A 21,374-nucleotide genomic window follows, 5' to 3' on the forward strand; every position below is an offset into this window, starting at 1 on the left:
TACAATATTGTTTCATGTAGCGTTTGATAAGAATTGTACAACGATGTTTCATGTAGTTAAAGGTCAAGTCCACCCCAGAAAAAAATTTGAAAACAAGAAAAATCAAAGAAGCACAACTTTCGAATGCCATAACTTTCTTATTTTACATCTGATTTTGATGAAATTTTCAGTGTTATGCTTGTTTGATTTTTCTCATTTTATTCAAATCAACTTTTTGTTGGGGTGGACTTGTCCTTTAATTAGATGTTTACATGTACTAGTAGTTTGCCATTATTGCAATGTAATGGAAATGCCCTTAAACATTGTCTTCAAACTTATTTTATTTAAGCATTTCAGTTCTTTCAGTTAATGTCGGTTATATACTCAACTGAAATAATTTCTACTGACGTTTCTGTGCAGTTTAAGAGTTGCGGGTCAATAATTAAATCTTTACTGAACTTTAAAATGTTGTGCATCTCAAGTTATGGAATACACCTGGGCCCCGTCTTACAAAGAGTTGCGATTGATCGGATCAATCGTAACTCTTTGTAAGACAGGGCCCAGGAGTTGGGTGAGAGAGAGATGCCCGGAGAGATGAGAGTAGGGAGAGGGACAGAGTGGGAGAGGAAGGAAGGGGAAGAGAGAGAGGGATAATGATGGAGAGTGAGAAGGGGAGGGGGGGGTGAGAGATGGTGTTGATAAGATCCATTGGAAGGTCAAACGGTGAGAAAGAGAGAGATGGGGGGGGTGAGATGGATGAGAGCAAGAGAGGGAACGATTGTGTGGATTAGATAGATGAATGGAGGTCAAACAATAGGGGTGAGATTAAAAGTTATCAAATATGATAGCAAGGGAACAAAAGATCTGGAGGACGGTGAGTTAGAAAGAATTAACACAAAGATGGAAATTTGCATGGGGTGGTTTCAAACAGGAGTCCAGGCTGCATGTAAATCTCAATCAATCAAAAAAGAAATGCATTAAAAATAACAAATGAAAAAAAAAGGAAAGCATTAAAAATATAGCAGTGGATATTTTCAATCACTAATACATTTCGTTCTTTTTTTTCATGTACTTTTCGTTCTCCTCTCTTACTATATTCTGTCTCGATCTTCTTTTTTTACAACTTTTTTTCTCACTTTTTGAAAATACTGTGCCTCCACCCTGACTGGCCGGGGGAGTGACACACCTGGTTCAAACAAAAGCAGAGTGAGCATATATAGGGCCTTTTATGAAATAAAGGAAATATCAGAGATAGTGGGCGTTGACATTGATGATCGATATTTCTCACAAATAAATGCCATCAATTTTCAAAGGACACCGTTTCCCGATTTATTATGACTTTTTTTGTATCCATTTTAAAACAACTACAAGACTGTATACAGCATCTATCCATTTCAAACTTATGGGAATCCTATTTTGGTTTTTGTATTTTCAGGATTTTTTTTTCAGCTCATCATATAATGCAAGGATTATTCAAAATCTTCCATTTTATGTTATTTCGATTTATTAAGATTTGCTTCAAATGAGTGTTGTTTTCAAATACATGTATTTCGCGTTTTTTTTTCATACAAACAAACTCCATCAATATATCGTCATCTTTCGCCCAAGCTCCACTGTTTGTCACCCTGTTCCTACCTCTTGCAGAGCGCATTTTAAACTCTGATGCAGAGTGCCCCCATAACTCATTTCATAAAGCACCCCTGTATACTTTGTGAAAATAGTGTGGATATGTACAACCCCTTCAAAGAAAAAAAAAAAAAAAACTTTGAGCGGCCGATCGGGGAAAATATGGGTGAAAAAAAAATTCGGGCCCCCCCCCCTATTGGCGGAGGCTGGATCCGCCCCTGATATAGAGAAATTGGAATAAAATAAATGGGAGATTTAAAGGGATACTCCAGGCTGAAAAGATTTATATCCGCAATAAATAGAGTAAATTTCACAGAGCTAATTAAATGCTGAAAATTTGATCCAAATTGAAAAAAAAAATAACAATTAAAGTTATTGAATTTTAAAGATTTGCATTATTCCGGTGAAACAGTTCGAGGCATGTCTTCATTCAATTAGCAAACTGATTATGTGATCCCCGTTTATTCATTTTTTTTTACTAAGAACTAAAACATTAGGATTGACAACTGATTAAGTGCATTAATTATTTATTGCTGCAACTTATTTCATTATAATGGAGAGACATCTTTTACACATGTATGAAAATATGAAACAATCATGAGAACATGTAATCACATAAGAAAAGGGAAAGTGGGGATGTGACATCATCAGCCCACCTAATGAATATTCATGATGACGTGCATATAACTGTTAAAAAAAATATTGCTAAACTTTAAATTTCAATAACTTCATTATTTGTTATCCGATTTTGATGAAATTTTTAGCATTTTGCTCTGTGAATTTTACTCTATTTCTTTTATAAATATCTTCAGTCCGGAACGCAAGTAGGCCTTATAACTTTGAATATTTTGCAAAGCTATACTTTGTGAGAGCAACCGGCACTTGAAAAATCCTGGTCCCACCCATTTTATCAGTCTTGATAATATCACATGATGGATTTTGGGCCCGGGGCCGTGCGTTTAAAACTGTAGGAATCAATGTTGCCAATAAATTTCATGATCAGCTGTTGACAAAAAAAAAACTGACGTGAAAAATACCCCCCCTCCAAGTACAAAGGTTCGTTAGTTAGAATGGTCAAAACTTGTTTTTTTTTTCATATCTATTTTTTTTGGGGGGGGGGCGGGGCGCGAAATTATTTTTCCCACCGAGTTCTGGACCAATACATGAATATTCATGACTTGCGTCTTCGGATTGAGAGTACGCATGCGCGTGGACTTGGCCTCGACCAGCTAGTGCCGATCGTAAGCATTCACGTTGCTCAGAATGAATTAGCATGGTCAAATTACCGGTACCCTTACATAGTTACATATGTCTTATAGGCTTAGATCTATATATATATATCCAATTCTTAAACACTTAATAAACTAGCTGCCATTAATGGCAAGACATGTGCTAGGGTAGGACTAGCTTAGGCTAGCGCATTAACTTTACCTCAAATCTGGACCTGTCTAATTAATGCCTAGTACTAATCAGTGTTATAATTTCTGAAGGTTTCCATGGCGAAGAAAAATAGTGTAGTAGGTTTCACGGTACACCATGTATCTTTCTTGGGCAGATGTTGGTCCTGAAAAGGACCACCCAATCTCGACGTTTCGACAAGTGTGTTCTTGTCGTCCTCAGGAGAAAACGACAAGAACACACTTGTCGAAACGTCGAGATTGGGTGGTCCTTTTCAGGACCAACATCTGCCCAAGAAAGATACATGGTGTACCGTGAAACCTACTACACTAATCAGTGTTGTAGTGCCTTGATGCTCGGCCTTGGCCTTAAGGCGCCTTAATGCCTAGCTACTTTTTCAAAGCCTTGGCCTCGAGAGGGCCTTGGCCTTGAGGATTTTGAGCCTTGAATTTTTTTTTTAAAGGCATTTTCAAGGCATTTTGAATTTTGTACTTTCATTTGTTTTAAATAAGTAATTATAAATGTTTCAATTGTTTTTTTTAATATATATTTAATAACACTAATGGTCAATACTACCAATCACCAGTAACAGTAGCAGCAGCAGTAGTAAGTGTACTAGCAGTGTCATCAATTGTAATTGTCACCATTATCAAGAAATTCAAACAAAGAATACATCAGTTATGAAAAATAGCATTATGTATTGGTAATGTGGTGTAATCATATGATGATAATGACAGTAAATAATAATGGTCATGATCAAGATAATAGTGCTTTGATGACAAGAATAATTTTTACATCTGACTGCAATTTTGACAACAATTTTCATACTTTAAACATAGCTAACTCTAAAGAACGATAACAAGGTTGATTTCTATTCCATTAGGGTTTTCCTTGTATTATTTTCTTTGGCCAACAAGAATGTTTTAAGTCTTAATGATATTCTGAAAAGATTTGGTAAACTTGAACACAGTCTCCAATTGTGTCATATCCAAATGGGTTATGTCAATGGCATGGTGAGCCAGAAACTTTGAGGGGCCAAGCATGGCATATATAGAGCAAAATTTCTGTCAAAAAAAAAGAAGAAAGCGATTGAAGCGAGCGAGTGAACAAAATTTGTCCCCCTCTTTCTATAAGAAAAGCTAATTTTGCAATAGATTGTTTAAAAAATAATATCATATTTACTCCATCTTTTCCTTTCCCTTCCCCCCTTGTCTAAGTTTATTCTTGGTGGTGGGACTTCTTCTTCTCTCTATCTCTCTTCTAAATTTTATATTTGTTTTTGGGTCAGATTGACAAAACAAAGGGGAAAAAATGTTTACTTCTTTTTAATCATATATCGTTCAACATTGAATCTCATTTCTCTACAGTTTCAAGGAAATAAACAACGTATTTGTTTTTGTGTCAATATGGTTTCAAGAAATAATAATTAACAAAAAATAATTTAATAAGTAATAATTATTGATATTATCAATAAGTATTAATAATCAATGATTAATTAACTGTTTAATAAAAGTGGTTGAAAGCAGAAAAAAATATGAAAACTGACAAGAGTCCTAAAAATGACTCATTTTCAGTTTAAGCATTTGAAAATTTTAGCTTGCGCTTTGTGCTCTCTTGCCCCCCCCCCCCAAAAAAAAAAAAAAAAAAATCCCAAATGAAATATGCCCTTTTTAAAAAAGAAATACCTTCTTTAATAATAAAACATAATACATTTTAGGTTTGAAAATCACAGATTTTGAATCGTGCTTGCATCAATTATTGTTTAGTATACAGTACTGCTAATGGTTACAAAAATGTATAGAATGTTGCTTTATGGTTGAAATATCACAAATATTTGGCTCGCTTCCTGCACTCGCATCAATTATTGTACTCGTTCTCTTCCCGTTCACAAAAAAATGCTTAGAATGTCCAGTTTTCAGGTTGGAATATCACAAATTTCTGAGCTCGCGCTTTGCGCTCGCATTATTTTTTATTGGTAAATTATGTATCTTATTTAAAATGCAGTAATTAACTGCTTCCTTTACTGGTCAGTATATAAAAAGAATTAGCGAGCGCAAAGTTATTTTTTAGTTATATAGATACACATCTTTTTCATGATTACAAAACCAGCTCAGAATAAAATAATTTCCATGTCTTATTACACGACATGTCAAGAAGTTTGAGCTCGTGATTCGCGCTGGCAACATCGCGCAAGGAAATTTCAACAATGATTAGCCCCATAATTGACCATAAATCAAGTTTTACAACTTCAGAATTATTTTTTTTTTCAAAACCGCTTGCTCGCTATGCTTTCTCGCTGAGAAGTAAAACCTAAAGCAAAATATCTATCTTATAATTAAAAATCACTTTAGAAAGCCTTTGCTCAACTTAATTTCTATAAAACACACAATTACTTCACGCAGTTCATAATCTCATTTTTCAAATACATGTATCTGTTTGCACAAAAAAACTCATTTTGAAAAATGGGTGCCTTTTTGGCGTTGACCCCCCCCCCCCATAATAATTTTCTGCTGCCCCTGTCCCAGGGAGTGGAGAAAACATACGTTGAGAATGCCAGGATCAGATGACCGTGGTAATAATAATTATTGCAATGTAAATCGCCTATAGAAAAATTATGGATTATGTGTACACAGGTAACTATATCATTATTTTAATATGTCTCTATCATGAAATTATTTTTGTTTTAAATGTACAAAGGTTTTTTTTTCTCGCTCAATCCCCTCGCTCACATACATTTTACCATGTGTGATGTCTGCCGCCTAAGTATTGTTAGTTCATTGTTCTGTATATCGTAAGTTTGAAATGCCTTGGCCTTTAGGTTTTCAGGCCTTGGCCTTGGGTTTCCATGCCTTGGCCTTGGTCTTTGGTATTGAAGCCTTGGCCTTGGGTATTAAAGCCTTGGCCTTGGCCTTGGATGTTTGAGCCTTGACATACAACACTGAATAGCCGACTAATGCCATGGTTAACTTCGAACTGGTTAATTCCGAACTTCACGTTTAATTAGGTTTAGACAAATATTAGCTTATTTGCCATGGTTTAATATGTCTAGTCCGTATACAAAACCAGTCCTAGATCTAAAAAAAAAATTATCTTAGTTCTAGTCTAGTCTCTATATCTAGACTCTGATCTACGCTGTATCAGCATGGAACCACTAGTGTACCAAGGGGGGGGGGGAGAGACTGTCCCTCTGACGAGTCACTGAACTGATTCAGGGGACGTGCCCCCTTTGAGAAGCCAAATTAATAATTTGTAATGTAAAAATGCAATGAAAAAGACGTATGTCCCCTTTTTTGAACGTGAAGATCTTTTTTTTTTTTTGCTTGTCAATTTTTTTTCAGCTAAGAAATCCATAATTTGGGGTGAAGACCCTTTTTTTTGGGGGGGGGGGCTTGTCACATTTTTTCGCGGACGAAATATCCTCTAAAAAATTTGCCCCCCTTTTGGAAAATCCTAGGTACACCAGTGCGTGCATGGAACGTATTCTAACGTCAGGCACAAATTAACGTCAGTGATCTTGATCCCCGTCTTCACCCAAAATTATGGATTTTGTAGCTGAAAAAATTTGACAAGAAAAAAAAAAGATCTTCACGTTCAAAAGAGGGGAAAAACGTATTTTTTCGTTGCATTTTGACATTACAAATTATTAATTTGGCTTTTCAAGGGGGGGCACGTCCCCTGAATCAGTTGTGACTCGTCAGGGGGGCAGTCTGCCCCCCCCCCCTTTGGTACACTAGTGGTTCCATGCTGATAGCGCGTAGATCAGAGTCTAGATCTAGAGACTAGACTAGAACTAAGATATTTTTTTTTAGATCTAGGACTGGTTCTGTATACGGACTAGACAGGAATAACCGTCGTTTCTGGGGATTTATTCAACAATTTCTGACATTTTACTGTAATCCCCATATTAAACCATGGTAAATAAGCTAATATTGGTCCAAACCTAATCAAACGTAAAGTTCGGAATTAACAAGTTCGAAGTTAACCATGTCATTAGTCGGCTATTCCTATCCGGGATTCCTATTAGTATTAGGCATTAGACAGGTCCAGATTTGAGGTAAAGTTAATGCGCTAGCCTAAGCTAGCCCCACCCTAGCACATGTCTTGCCATTAATGGCAGCTAGTTTGATAAGTGTTTAAGAATTGGATGTATATATAGATCTAAGCCTATAAGGCCTATGTAACTATGTAAGGGTACCGGTAATTTGACGATGCTAATTCATTCTGAGCAACGTGAATGCTTACGATCGGCACTGGTCGAGGCTAAGTCCACGCGCATGCGTACTCTCAATCCGAAGACGCAAGTCATGAATATTCATATGTCGGTCCAGAACTCGGTGGGAAAAATAATTTCGCGGGCGGGGCGGGGGACTCGCTTTATCAATCCTGATTATGCTGACGTCATCATTACAAGCCACGCCCTATTTCTTTTGTTGATGTCTGACAAAAAAAATGGCGAGCTGTATTGTCTGTGTCAAATTTTCCGAAAAACCTGGCCGCCCTCGTTTAGATGGAGTGGACCTCGGTTCACCTGTAGCAGAATTTAGAGAAAGAGTTTCGAATGTCTTCGATATTCCGTCAACAGATATAAGTAAGTAAAGTTGTGTAGAGTAGAACAGACGGTTAGACAAGTCGAAGACCAAGCCAAGGCAGCGAAGCATTTACCAGCAGCATCTAGCGGATGACCGCGCTGCACCACGCCAGCGCAGCAGGCGCTGTGTAATTTGCATTTCGGATGTGCACACTGCACTACGACCAGGCCAAGTTGACTTCTACTAGTACTAGCTTCTTGACCTTGTTAATGCTAGTAAAACTAAAGGACCTGCCATTGCTCCTACCTCACTACCTGCCACTAATTTATTAACCATCAGCATGATAAGGAAAGCTGGAAAAGCATGTTACTTTCAGTTTGAGCAAATGATTTTTACTCTTGAGTCTTGATTATAATATATAACAAGTAGAAGAAGTACCTCGACCTCGTTCGTAGGATGAGTGGATTTTTCCAAGTTTACTTCAACAAGTGCAAAGTAACGTGGTCGACGTTGGTCACTGCACTCAGTCACGTCTGTTGTGAAATTATCCGAGTGGTACTAATTGATACTTACGAGATAAGACTTGCTGTAAATCCAGCTGAGAACTGGGAACCAGAGCCAGAGGATTGGTAAGTCGCTAGGTCCTTTCCGCTTCAATCCAAATCCAGTTCTCCTTGTGTGAACTCGCCCGCGCCAGGGCAATGGTCGTACGCGGTCGTACGGCACGGGCGTACGTACGTGTGCCCTAAGACTATGGCAAGCCATGTGGTCCAAATATAATGTATTAGACAGCTGGCAGCCGTCTGTTTCGAGGAGTTTTTAAACATTTTTTTATTTTTTAAATTTCTCCTCGTACACAGATGGCTCGCTATCGTGCAGCCACCATTAGGGGACTTACAATGCAAAATCCCCCCGTCAGGGCTCTTCAATTTTTGTCTTTAATGAATCAAACTTTTGAAAATTAACGCGACCAAAATGCAAATTAATATTCCCTCTTGGCATTAATTGCCAAAAAACGGGGAAAATCAAGTTAAATGGAACAAAAACAGTGACTTACCTCGGCTGTTGCGCAACTTCACTGCCCTGTTTTATCCAAACTTAATACACATAAACATATGGCCATTGAGTCCCCTGTACAGATCGCGCTAGAACTTCGGTCTCTGTATTTGATGAGTGAAGCCAACGGAGTTCAGCTGAACAACCAACATAACAGAGACCGAAGCTTTTGGTCTAATAATGTATTACCATAGTATATTTCACAACACACCTCCCGGCCAACAAGATTTATCCCCATAAATCTCCTTTCATTATCCTAACTTATAACGTGAAATATATATGGGATACGGCCGGAGAAGTATATAAATTCAGAGTATAATTATGTATTCATAATATGTTTTGTAATTTAGGAAATAAACAGGCTACTTGCCGGAAAATGTACTTTGAAAAAAGAAATTGAAAGATTTGCCAAACCCTATCAGGTGGCCAAATCAGTAAATTCAAGCAAAAAATAAGCAACAAAGAAACAATAATTTGATATGTAGAGCCTAAAATATATATAAGTGGAAACACTATTCCTAAATTATAAATCACTCACCGAACTCCGGCTCAAAATCCAGTGAACCCCTCGTCGGCAAACAAAAAATACGAATAGGTCTACTGAGTAGCAGAAATACTATCCAAAATCTTGACTAAATATCCTATGTAAACTCGGTAAAGAAAAAGAAAATTCCAACACGTTAAGTATAGAAAATCAAGAAGTATAACATATAACCAGGGCGATGGTCGTACGCGGTCGTACGGCACGGGCATACGTACATGTGCCCTAAGACTATGGCAAGCCATGTGGTCCAAATACATGGATATAATGTATTACCATATAGTATATTTCACAACACGTCACAGCACTTTATTTATTTCACTGTCGACTGTCTGCATGTGCGAAGAAGGGCTAAGGGTGTGATCTGAAGCTGAGTGATATTGTAAAAAAGACATTTGATCTTGGCAAAAATATTATTTTGTTGGCCATTTAAATTTTGTTTTTAGGTATTTGTGAATAATGAATCTAAAGAAACTATTGTGTTTGATATGATTGTAATTTGGTTATACATGTTATATGACCCACTGCAATACTACTGCAATTGTGATGAGATTGAGCGTAACAGTCTGGTATGAGATTATTTTTTTCATGATATTTTATTTCTTCCTCATCAGACATGATCAATAGAAAATATATGAACATCAAAATTAGAAGTTTATAACACATTCAGTAGAGGTACAGAGCTGCCAGTCCGAAATTGAGGATTGTCTCAGAAAACAAGGATATCTTCATAAACCAATACAAATCAAATCTTGATAAATTTAGATTGTCCTTGTTTATGAGAACAATTTTTTCCCCCAATCCCTCCTGTGGGAAATAGATGGCAGTTTCTAGAATTGAGAGTGCGAATAATAGATTCCGTTACTTCCATTCCCCCCAGTTCACTTTCTATTTTATGACTTCCCAACTTCGTATAATCTTGATGAAACCCTAATATTTTGTATTGACTAGCGTACTCGATTGGTGTCGGCACTTGACAGGTGAATGAACTTTCCTAGATTTCTTGTGCGGAGAAATGGGGACGATCCTCATTCCCAGACTGATGTAGATGACTTTTCCATTAAATTTGGCCGGACTTAAATGCATTCCTTCTGTGAGTTCATCCCACTTCTGCAAATGCACATTTAACACTCCCCTCTTCATCGCTTATTTCCTTTTGTTTTCCCTATTGACCATTGAATGCCCCATATATCTTGTACAAAACACTGTCACTTTCCATGTGCTCTTGCAGATCTAGTTTACTGTGGAAAGTTGATGAAAGATGCAGAAACCTTATCAGGATGTGGGGTGAAGGCAGGATGTACCGTGCACATTCTGAGGAAGAAACTTCCCGAGCCAGAAGTCAAACCAGGTATGTGAACATTTATATGGAGCCTTTCCACCCTCCCCCCCAAAAACTATCGCGCATTGCAAAAAACTTGCAATCAACTGCAAATTTATCTGGGGTGCCCATTATAATACCAATTATATGTCTTGCCATTAGTTGCAAATTTGTAATTGCTTGCTGACATCATGTTTGATGTCACAAGCAGTGTAAACTGATAGTGACAGCTTCAAAATTGTCAATTGTAAAAGTGCAACAAAAAATTTGCAGTTGATTGCAGATGTTTTCTTTCAACACATCCCCCCATAAAAAAGGCATGTCAGTTCAATCTACCAGTTATCCACAAAGTTTCACAAGAGAGGTAGGAGGAAGGTGAGTTGACTTTATGATAAATGTCTACTCTGATATTGATGTGGGGATAATTGTTGTAGTGTAAAATTTGAGAGCTATATAGAGCAGTTTTAATTTGTATACGCTATGTAAGCGCGAGTTCATTATTATTAAACTTGCATGAGACCACCTTCCATAGGTCAAACATGCGAACATTACCTCTTCTGGGTCAAATTTCTCATTAGACAAACAGATTGCTGTGGGCCAAAAATATTTGACTTAGGCAAAGTAAAAAGTTACTTGTACAGTCCGACCTCTCTTATCCGGCCTCCCCTTATCCGGATCTCTCTATTATCCGGACGCAAACTTGCCGAGATTTTTTTTTTTTCCAATTCAGTCTTGTACATGGAGAAATGAGATTTCAATCTAAACTCAATCCTACGCAAACTCACTTTGATGACATATATTTTCCAATATAGTCTACCTACAACCACATTATTTTCATGAAAATATCTCACCAAATCACTAAAAGAACTTTATAGCCAGGATAATTTTCCATTTAATCAGGTCACAGCGCAAACATTTCATCACGTTCTCTTTTTATTTCGCAGGAGAAAAAACAACACATGTCTTGTTAGCTAGCGCTAGACCTTAATAAGGACAGCGCCATCTATCATGTTTGAGCCTACAGTCAGTATAACAATGGCTGACTATGTGAAGCTGCGATACCCGCCGCGATGATCCAATCGTAAAACTTAGTTTCATCGTGTCATTCTCTTTCTTTTGTGGTATGCTCGATGTATACCTCAATCATTTTAGTAGGTAAATTATCCAAGAGTTTAGGCAATCGATTTAATTTCCATAAAAATACCACCTGTAATTTGCATTGATACTGTATAGAATACTGTCTGTACGCCCGCCCACTACAATAGATAACGTGTAGCTACCGCCGTTGGGGAGCTGAGGCAGCAGCTGCATGTATTTAACATTGGGTCTTCCAGATCCGAATAAATCCTTTATCCGGATTGGTGCTGGTCCCAACGTGTCCGAATAAGAGAGGTCGGACTGTTGTATTTTGATCTTGTATATTCTGTACTGATATGAACACATTTGTTTTATTCCTGCACAGAGCCTCTTGATGATACTGCGATCCGTCAACTCTTGAATGCTCTTCATGCAGCCCTCTTAAACCCAGCTCATAGACAAGCTGTAAGTATGTGCTGCCATCTATTGCAGGATTCCCAGCTCATCGGGGGAAATCATTTTACTTTTTTCCAGTCAGGGAAAAATCAGGGAATTTGATACAAAATACCTCAAATCAGGGGGAAAATGCCTCAAATGAGGGAAAATTGGGAAATTTGTTCTGCCCAAAAGTCGAAAGCGCCATGGTTGTCAGTCAGACTCTGTTATATTTTGTTGCATATCAAAACAACATCCATTGAATGACTGGTTATGGTGGTACTAATTAGTTTTACATTATTGTTTTATACTGAAAATACATGTACTTCACTGCAACAACTTAGAAAAAATTGGAAACTGGGAATGGGTTTAAATGATTATGAGGGAATATTTAAACTTCAGATAAAAATCAGGGAATTTTGTTTTCTTGAAAAGCTGGGAACCCTGTATTGGCTCGGGTCACCCAATCAGTGTACAAGGTTATGATATAACCTTGTATTGTATTGTCCTCAGTTGGTAACCCTTGTGTGCTAAAATAAGGTTGGAAATGTTTGGTTTGTTTTCTTGACCTAATGGATAAATGCTTGATTTTAGGGCACAGTCAGTGCCAGCTACAGTTATCATATGCCTTGGCTCAAAACTAAATTGAATTCTTTTAACATTTAAAAAAAATTAGAAACAGAGTTTGTGGGTTGCACCCTTTATATTTCCATCAATAGAGTACCTCACAATTATACATGTATATGCTCAAAATTGCATTTCTTCAATTTTATTGTGTAGCATAAAAATAATACTGCAATCCCCAAGATGATAATGAAAAGAAAACCCTGATCATACATGAATGGAATTACATATGTTTTGTAACAAAAGTGATATTTCAAAGACTTTTGGAGTGTTGTTGAATCTAGTTTCAACACAGAATTGTTAATTGCACACTACGTGTGGCTTATTTTAGTACTATGAATAGCTTGCATGAAACAATAAAAAATTATGTATGATAGCTGCACTATATATATTGAACTTCATTTATCATCCTCTTTGTTACCATTGGCATCTTCATTGTTTCCACCATCATCATCACCATCACCAACAATACCACCATTATTGTCATGGTCATCATTATCACGGTCATCATCATCATAATCATTACTCTTACCATCACCCTCTAGGAGTATCATGAAAATATTATTTTACCAACATTTACCTAAATATAGTTCTCATAGTAAATTATTATTATTATTATTATTATTTTATTTGGCAGAATATCAAACAAGTCTATATCACTATGAAGACCTCTTGACAACTCTATTCGTATTTCATTACAGGTACACAAGATTTTGACAAGTCCTGAGACCATTGATAACATCATTGCTGCTACTCCAGGAATGTCTACGGACCACATAGCTATGTGTAAGTATCAATATCTTTGCAGTATAATTCCATTATTTGTCGAATATCCAAGATAAATAATTTATCTATCTTGGATATTCAACCAGCAAATTATTTTCGTCTCACTTGCTGTTTCTTCACTCCACATGGGGTGGAGAAAGTACATACCTTGTGTGCGGATGTACCAGGATCCAATAGCCGGGTCATTATTACCTGTGAAGCACTTAGAGACGTTGTTCCGATATATTGTGCTCTTTAAAAGCGGAATATTTTATTATTACAATCATCATTATTTCTGTTGTTTTGTTATTGTTATTATTATTATTAGTGTCCTTTGAACATGATCTGACCAATGTTGTGATGCGACTGGGAATTTAAGTATAATTTTTAGTCAAATAAATCTTTGGGTGGGTGAGTCATTGTGCGGTAACAATGGTTCAACCCCCAAATCCTTTGTTTTCAGAACATTTGGCTCCACTGCCAGATGCAATTCAATTATTATTCATAGGAATGTGACATTTTCAGCTTTTTTTTTGGGGGGGGGGGCTTTTGATTATCAGCTTCATTTCAGCTTATTTTATCTTTCCTATGGGAGCTTTTCCAATTCCAGCTTTTTTTCAACACTCATTTACTTTTATTTCCGCTCTTTTTGTGTGGAATCACTATACCCCTGATTATTATTATTATTTTTATTTACAGCTATGCTGAGAGATCCTCAACTACTTGTTCAAGTTGCTGATCCTGACAACGTCCGAAGGTAGGATTACTAATGAAAGAATCTACCAGTTCGTATTTCCATTCTGATCATGATCAGGAGAAGGTCATTTGAAATTAAATGGCATAGTGGTTCAATATTCAATGTTCAAGTGGTCAGCAAGAAATTGATCCATAATGTGCTGCACTCAACCCAGGTGAAGTAAATGGGTACAGGCAGAAAGTCCTCCCCCAAAAAGCTGTGAGCACCGGAAGTGGTAGCCTAGCTTAGCCGGGGTATTATAGGATCACCTTTAGCACCTAATATGGTGGAGATGTACGCTATAGATACAAATAGTCTATTATTATCATTATTCTTTCTGACTTATGTTTTACTCTCTTTTATTGTCTCACTTTTCCTTTGTAGGATTGTGAAAGCTCATCCAGCGATAGGTCATGCCGTGATGCACATTGCAGCATCGGTCACGGAGGAGGCTGCCCTCGGTGGCAGAGGGGGAACTCTCGGACAAGACGCCCCATTAGACCGTGAGTATAGATTTTAAGAGAAATTATACATTTTAATATGAAGCTCAAGTATTGGGTTGGTCGATTTTGTCAGCTGGAAGTGAAATGACTGAATATATGTTGTGGTAAAAGGAAATAAACTGCATCTATATTTCCTATTGACAGTTTCCTTCAGCAAGAACTTAATCCATATTTTGCCGCACTCAACCCAGGTGAAGAAAGTGAGGAACTTATTTCTTGAAATGCAATTGACATAGCCTTTCTGTTAAAGACAGGGTAATTATGTTTTATTACTGTAGAGTGCTTAGAGGCTTCTGAAAAATAATTGTTAATCACTATAAGCAAGTAAAATTTAAAAAATTTTAGATGATAGTATTCGAAAAGTTTTATTTAATGTAATTTTGAAGAAGAAATATCTTCTTTTTTGTGTCTACAGCTGCCTTTTTCCCTGATTTAACATCAGATGAAGAGATGGAAACGGCTGAGGTGAGCACTATACTTCAATTCTTCAGAAATCGTTGTTTTACCCAAGTTGCTTGATTGTATTATATTTGCAACTATTCCTTCACTACATTGTCATTTAAATATCAAAATACCCAGTTTTCTATTTTCTAAAGTGCAAATTTCATATGCTTTGCTGTTCTAAGTATGAATTTTTTTATTTTTGATGTACAAGATGTACAAAAACTAGGTAAAGTAGTTGTAAGTAGTGAAAATCTTCCAAGGAGGTTTCCTTAGGCCCCCATTCCACAGAGGGAGACCTTTGAAGGACCTTTGAAAGACCAAAATTTGGCAAGGTCTTAATACATCAGTCTCCAAGATAACTGAAATTTGTCATTTCCTCAAAGAAGTCTGAAAGACTGATGGATATTTCTTATCTTACTGGTCTTAGACTAGTCCTATAGAGATCTTTTAATGGTCTTTCAGAGATCTTTTGTGCAAGAAGTGATCTTTCAGAATTCTTTCCATGGACTTTGCCTGGTCTTTCAATGACCTTTCAATGATCTCTCATAAGTCTTACAGTGATCTCCCCAAAAATCTTGAGAGACTGTCGAATGATCATGCAAAGACTTATAAGAACTTTGAAAGTTCATCGCAAGATCACTGAAAGACTGCTGAAAGGCCATTTTCCTGTAAGACCGCTGAAAGACTGTTTTGAACCGTTTCAAAAAGTTTCAAAAAGTTTTGGAGATCATGGAGACAACGAAGACCACTAAAAGATCCATCAGGAATCGTGAAAGACCTCAGAGATCTTTGAAAGTTCGTTGAAAGATCAAGCAAGATTCATGGTCTTACAGCAGTCTTTCAGAGGTCTTGCTTTCTGTGGAATGGGGATCTCATGAATGCAGAAATTATTTTTTTTTAAAATAAATTGAACAGATTTCTGTGGGACAAAAAGATTTGTCTTTGACAAAGTCACCTGTATCGACTGATTGAATCATTTTGATTAACAGGTATTGAGATACATGTATGTGTTTTCTTTTTGCGCACACGTAGGGTGGACCAAGCACAAGCCAGGGTGCAGGTCAAAGGTCAAGAATTCAAGGAGGTCAGGGAGGCATTACCACAGCACAGCTTACTGCCGCACTAGCTGCCGCTGGAGTTGGCAGACCGGGAAATGCAGGGGTGAGGAATCATTTTTTTTTTTTTTGTTTGTTTTTTGGACAATAGATACTACCTTCCCCTACCTTACCTTACCTTTATAACGGTTCTGATGGCAGCAGATCGCTTTTTTATCCAGTCATGAAATTTTACTTACTTTTCATAAGCTTAAATCATGATAGTGAAAATAATGTTTTCTTAACTATTTTTATCATTTTACCCCTCAGAGCGAAGACGGCTGGTTTGGGGGGCAATTTTGGAAAATACTTATTTTGCTCATATTTTGGCCAGGTCGCGGGTGGGGCGAGAGACCCGAAAATCCGTTCGAAATTGATCTTTATTTTTTGTATATCGACCCATCATGATGCTAGAAGACCCCTCAGAGCGAAGACTGCTGGTTTGTGGGCAATTTTGGAAAATACTTATTTTGCTCATATTTTGACCAATTTTGCCAGGTCGCGGGTGGGGCGAGAGACCCGAAAATCTGTTCAAAATTGATCTTCTTAATTTTTAAAATATCGACCCATCTGGATGCTAGAAGACCCCCCTCAGAGCGAAGACGGCTGGTTTGGGGGGCAATTTTAGAAAAAAATTATGTTGCTAATATTTTTGGCCAAATTTGCCAGGTTGCGGGTGGGGCGAGAGACCCGAAAATCCGTTCGAAATCGATCTTCTTTATTTTTTGTATATTGACCCATCCCAAAATCCTAAACTTGTAGTTGATTCATATTTGATCTTATTGCAGAAGATGGCATTATCTGTGTTGTAGTCTTGTAATATGATATGAGCTGTATAAAATAGCATTGTTCCTGTTATTTCACTGAAAATGTTAATCTGATTGGTTTGCTAACATAAAGCTTTTTTTTTCCACAACCTTTTATCTGCAAAAGTGGAATACCCTTTCCCCAAATAAAAATGTCTTTTTCAACTTTGCTTTCACAACTTTGCTTTCACAATACAGATGATGTTAAGACCGTTTGAAGGGCCAGTAGGGGGCGCCAATCAGTCACCATCATCGTCAGCAGCAGCACCAACATCCCCCAGGCCACCTCCCAACCAGGGTGCTACCCCGCCCCTAGGAGGAGGGGGAGGGGCACAGCCTCTGCTCACAGCTGATATCTTCAGACAAGCCATGAGTCAAGCACTGCAGGTGGCTCAGAGCGGGAGAGGACCAGGTGATGCCACCGATGGGGTCACATCAGCACCCCCAGCTCAAAACTTTGAGGTAGGCATCCTGCTTTTGTTATATCCAAACCCGGTGTTCCTTCAATCGAGGACAAACATCTGGCCATTGCATATCCAAGCATTTTTAAAAACCCTCATTCTTGGCTATACAACAGCAAAAAATTTCTGACAGGCCAACTTCAAATTTCTGAATCCTTTAACGGATTAACTTCAAACTTGGTTAGTGTATGTATATAGGAGGTTCAATGATCGGTTTAGTGTTTGAGGGTATCAAGGTTAACCCATTGCCTACTGGAACCAGGTGATCTGTGTACAAAGCGAATGGGAATCACATAATTCAGTAGTCAACGGGTTAAAGGTCACAGAAGCATTTATTGAAAATGGCTTGTTCTTGTGATGTGTACTAAACCATTTGACAGAACAATTTCAATGGTTCATTCATGCATGCAGATATGAAAGACAATGATCTCAGATTTTCTGCAAGTTACAAAGTGAAAAGTGAAGGGTCACATGGGTCATTACAAACCTGAAAATGTCCTGTTATCATGATAAATATGAATTATAAACTCTGCTCATTTATGCATATAGGAGTGACAGCAATCCAATCATAGTTGGGGATCATATGGCCAAAGGTCAAAGGCTGCAGAGGCCAATCATGATAATAGCTCATTTGATAACCTGGTAAACCAAATTTTAAACTGAAATTTAACTTATTCATGAAAGCATAATGAATTGATAACCTTATGAGGAATTTAAAAGTGTTCTGACATTTTAGGAATGAAATGTATATTGTATTTCAGACCTGGCAGTGGCAATGGCATAAATTGAGCACAGTCAAGAATCCTTTTAGTTCTGTGCATAAAATGTAAAAAGGAATAAACTTGAAATCATATACTTTAAAACAAAAATAAACAATCAAAGTAACTGTAATTAGAACTATGTTGAATTTTCCTTTTCAGTTTTAAATTGTTTAATTTTGATCTGAACAACATGATATTATTCATAGAACAGATGGAAGCTGGAACAGAATACCTTTAAGTGGGGGCGTTGTGGTCTAGTGGTTACTACTCTCGTCTTTCAATCAGAGGGACGTGGGTTCGAATCCCAGCCATGGCATGTTTTCCTTCAGCAAGAAATTTACCCACATTGTGCTGTACTCGACCCAGGTGAAGTGAATGGGTACCCGGTAGGATTCATTCCTTGAATGCTTTAGTGCCTATATGGCAGCTCAGCTACAGCCGGGGTAGTAATATGATACCAAGTATCAAGTGCAGTAGAGTGTATGCAATTTAGTAGCTGCGCTATATAAATGGAACATGTTATTATTATTAATAAGTATTTCATGTCTTTTTTCTCAGCCACAAATGCAGCAATTGAGAGACATGGGACTGACAGATGACGCTACTAATCTGAGAGCACTTCAAGCTACAGGAGGTGATCTGCAAGCAGCATTACATCTAATTCTGGAGGGAAGGATGTGATCATAGACTGCCTAGTGATACTAGAATGAGATTCCATTACATTTGCTCCTATGGAAAAAAACTCAGGGCCATGTCTGACAGAGAGTTGTGATTGATCCTACCTATTGCAACTATGCAGAGTCATTACTGCTTACATCTGGAGTTCTCATGTCCGGTCAAATTTTTTTTATGTGATGTCAATGGAATACCAACCTTGAAGAGTACGGAACTGATGATGCCACGATAAGATGTTTTTAGCATTGAAGTGATGTGGATACCAAGTCTCACTGGAACATGATGATGAAAAAAAACATCGAAATTTCAAATTTGGTGGGAAGCTATCAAAAGGGCCCCCGAGATGTCACTGCCTAAATATCTACAGTAGTGCTCAAAAGTAAGTGAACCCCACCAGAGAATGAACATAGTTAAAGTGTTCATGTTCTGCCATGTTTCAGAAATTTAATTGTGAAGTTGGGTGATATAGGTATTACATGTACATTCAGTAAAGTTTGTTTCTCTGGATTCACCAACCAATGTACAGTAGTAATGTTATCTACATTCAACTCTCAGCATGAAGGAGTGCATTTTGTGGTGGGGTTCACTACATTTTTAGTACAACTATAACTACTTTTTTATCCCGGGCATTGAAAATTGTGTAAAGTGGCCTTGTACCAGATCCAATTTAGACTGATCAACTTGGCCTGGTTCCAAATCCAATCGACACTGATTCCAATTTTGCGAACTAGATATTCATGTGGCCATATCTTGGGTCAACACAAACCAATTCATGTCTTATTTGACATTTTTGTCATTCGTTACCAAAATATGGTCATGAAATTGCTAGGAAGAAAAATAGAGGAAGTTCGTCACACTTAATTACTCTGTAACTAAATTTATTGTGGGTGCTATTTTTATTGAAAATTGCTTAATTGGGGCTTCAAGTGTGCCAAACAAAAAGTAACTTAATATGGATTTACTTATGAATCTACACACTTGACATCAGTTTTTCAATAGATATTTCTTTTCTTCGTTGATAAGGCCCAAGTTATGCCTGATTGGTGTTACAAGGTATTGAAGCTGAACTGGTCAAGAATATTTCGTATCATTTTGTAAGAGGGAAGACAGTATTTTTAAAATCGAGGAATGGGGAGATCCTTACTTGAAAAATGAATGCACTGTAGATATATTTGAATTTAAAAAGCTGGATGCACAGAAAAGCCATTATTCACTTCTTCAATAATGCTGTTCTCTTTATTTTTCTTCTCTAAAAATAAGCTCATTATGATACTAAATCTCCTAGCTCTCAGCTAGACTGGACCCACAAACACATTTAACCTTCACTCATTTTGAAATATCAGTGCACTTATGTCATTCATATCAAAGGGGTGGAGGAGGTGAAGGGGAAGGTGAAAAAGAATAGCATTTCATAAAATAGCCCTTCACAAATTTTATTTATTATTACAATCCGTACCAGATATTTTACAGTGAGGTTTTGAACTTTTGATACAATTCTGTTACATGGCAATTGGCAAAGGAGATCTCAATATTTCTAGTTATTTAGAGGGTGAGACAAAATGCCTTGTTATTCTAACCATGTGTTCAGTTTTAATATGTATCACATCGGAAATGTTTCCGCGGTTTCTTTGGTTTATAAATGTTCTAAATTATAATAAAACTGTTCTTCGTCAAATAATTTGGATGTATTCTTTGTGTGTGTGTGTGTTTTTAATTACATGTTATCAGAGTTGGACAATTACTGACTAACTGGCCTCTTTTGAACATAATGTGAATGCAACAATGGATTTGATAAGCTTTTGCAAGTTTTGGAATTGATCAATGGGGGAGGGGGGTGTCATTTCAAAAGTTAAATCAGACTAATGGCGACCGCACACCTTACGATTGGTCTGCGACCCGATTTCAGAATAAAATGTAGTAGGATTTGATGCTAACATTGAGACTTGGAATATCTTACTGTGTAATGTTCTAAATCATCGTACGAATACCCATGTTCAAATCTGTGACTATGCTATCATCCTTCTTAGAATAAAAGCAAATTTAATATCTAGTCGTAATGACGTCATAGCAGTCGTACGATTGGCTACGAATTGAAACTAATTTGGCCTTTACTTTGAAATAAAGGCTTGCAATCTTTCAAAATGGTTATATTAGTATTCTTTCAATTAATTTTAAACCTCAAATAAAATGATGTTCCATTCACATTTTCAGAAAATGAGCAAATTGTGATTTTTTCCAAAATCGGATCGCGAACAGTCGTAAGGTGTGCGGTGGCCTTAAAAGTCATGCCAAGTGATGGTATTCAATGTGTGATCTCACTGATTGATATGCAGTATATTGTACCCTGCAAGGCGCAAGTGTCCGGGGGGGGGGGGGGGGGGGCTACTTCGTATAAACGTATGATACGTTCAGTGTATGTGCCACTCAGATTTGTGGTTTCTTGTGATTTTGAGCTAGTACACTGCCTCTACCATGCTACGTTCTGGAGATCCCCATTTTTGACGTGGTTAGTTCTAGAGCATTCAATTTTTAGCAATCATTAA

The 21,374-nt window shown here is 37.3% G+C and overlaps 1 protein-coding gene across 2 annotated transcripts; it reads left to right on the plus strand.

The window, feature by feature from the left end:
- The first annotated feature begins 7,413 nt into the window (after nt 1–7,413).
- On the plus strand, nt 7,414–20,510 carry LOC129262346 (ubiquitin-like protein 7). Of its 2 annotated transcripts, none has more exons than XM_054900454.2 (10): nt 7,414–7,591; nt 10,361–10,480; nt 11,913–11,992; nt 13,288–13,372; nt 14,051–14,108; nt 14,472–14,590; nt 15,006–15,055; nt 16,067–16,195; nt 17,133–17,396; nt 18,715–20,510. In XM_054900454.2, exons 1-10 carry the CDS (start codon nt 7,453–7,455, stop codon nt 18,835–18,837), a joined length of 1,167 nt encoding a protein of 388 aa, XP_054756429.2. In that variant the 5' UTR covers nt 7,414–7,452; the 3' UTR covers nt 18,838–20,510. The 2 variants fall into 2 exon arrangements, with proteins under 2 accessions (XP_054756429.2, XP_063955998.1); XM_064099928.1 differs by having other exon boundaries at nt 7,436–8,161.
- Nucleotides 20,511–21,374: the final 864 nt, after the last annotated feature.

The sequence above is a fragment of the Lytechinus pictus genome, chromosome 5, assembly GCF_037042905.1.
Source record: "Lytechinus pictus isolate F3 Inbred chromosome 5, Lp3.0, whole genome shotgun sequence".
Taxonomy (NCBI): Eukaryota; Metazoa; Echinodermata; class Echinoidea; order Temnopleuroida; family Toxopneustidae; genus Lytechinus; species Lytechinus pictus.

Excerpts from the sequence above, each read along its gene's own strand:
- LOC129262346 (XM_054900454.2), top strand. The coding sequence starts at position 7,453 with ATGGCGAGCTGTATTGTCTGTGTCAAATTTTCCGAAAAACCTGGCCGC. Across the intron at positions 11,993-13,287 it reads ACCCAGCTCATAGACAAGCT|GTACACAAGATTTTGACAAG; the intron begins GTAAGTATGTGC and ends ATTTCATTACAG. Across the intron at positions 15,056-16,066 it reads AAGAGATGGAAACGGCTGAG|GGTGGACCAAGCACAAGCCA; the intron begins GTGAGCACTATA and ends GCGCACACGTAG.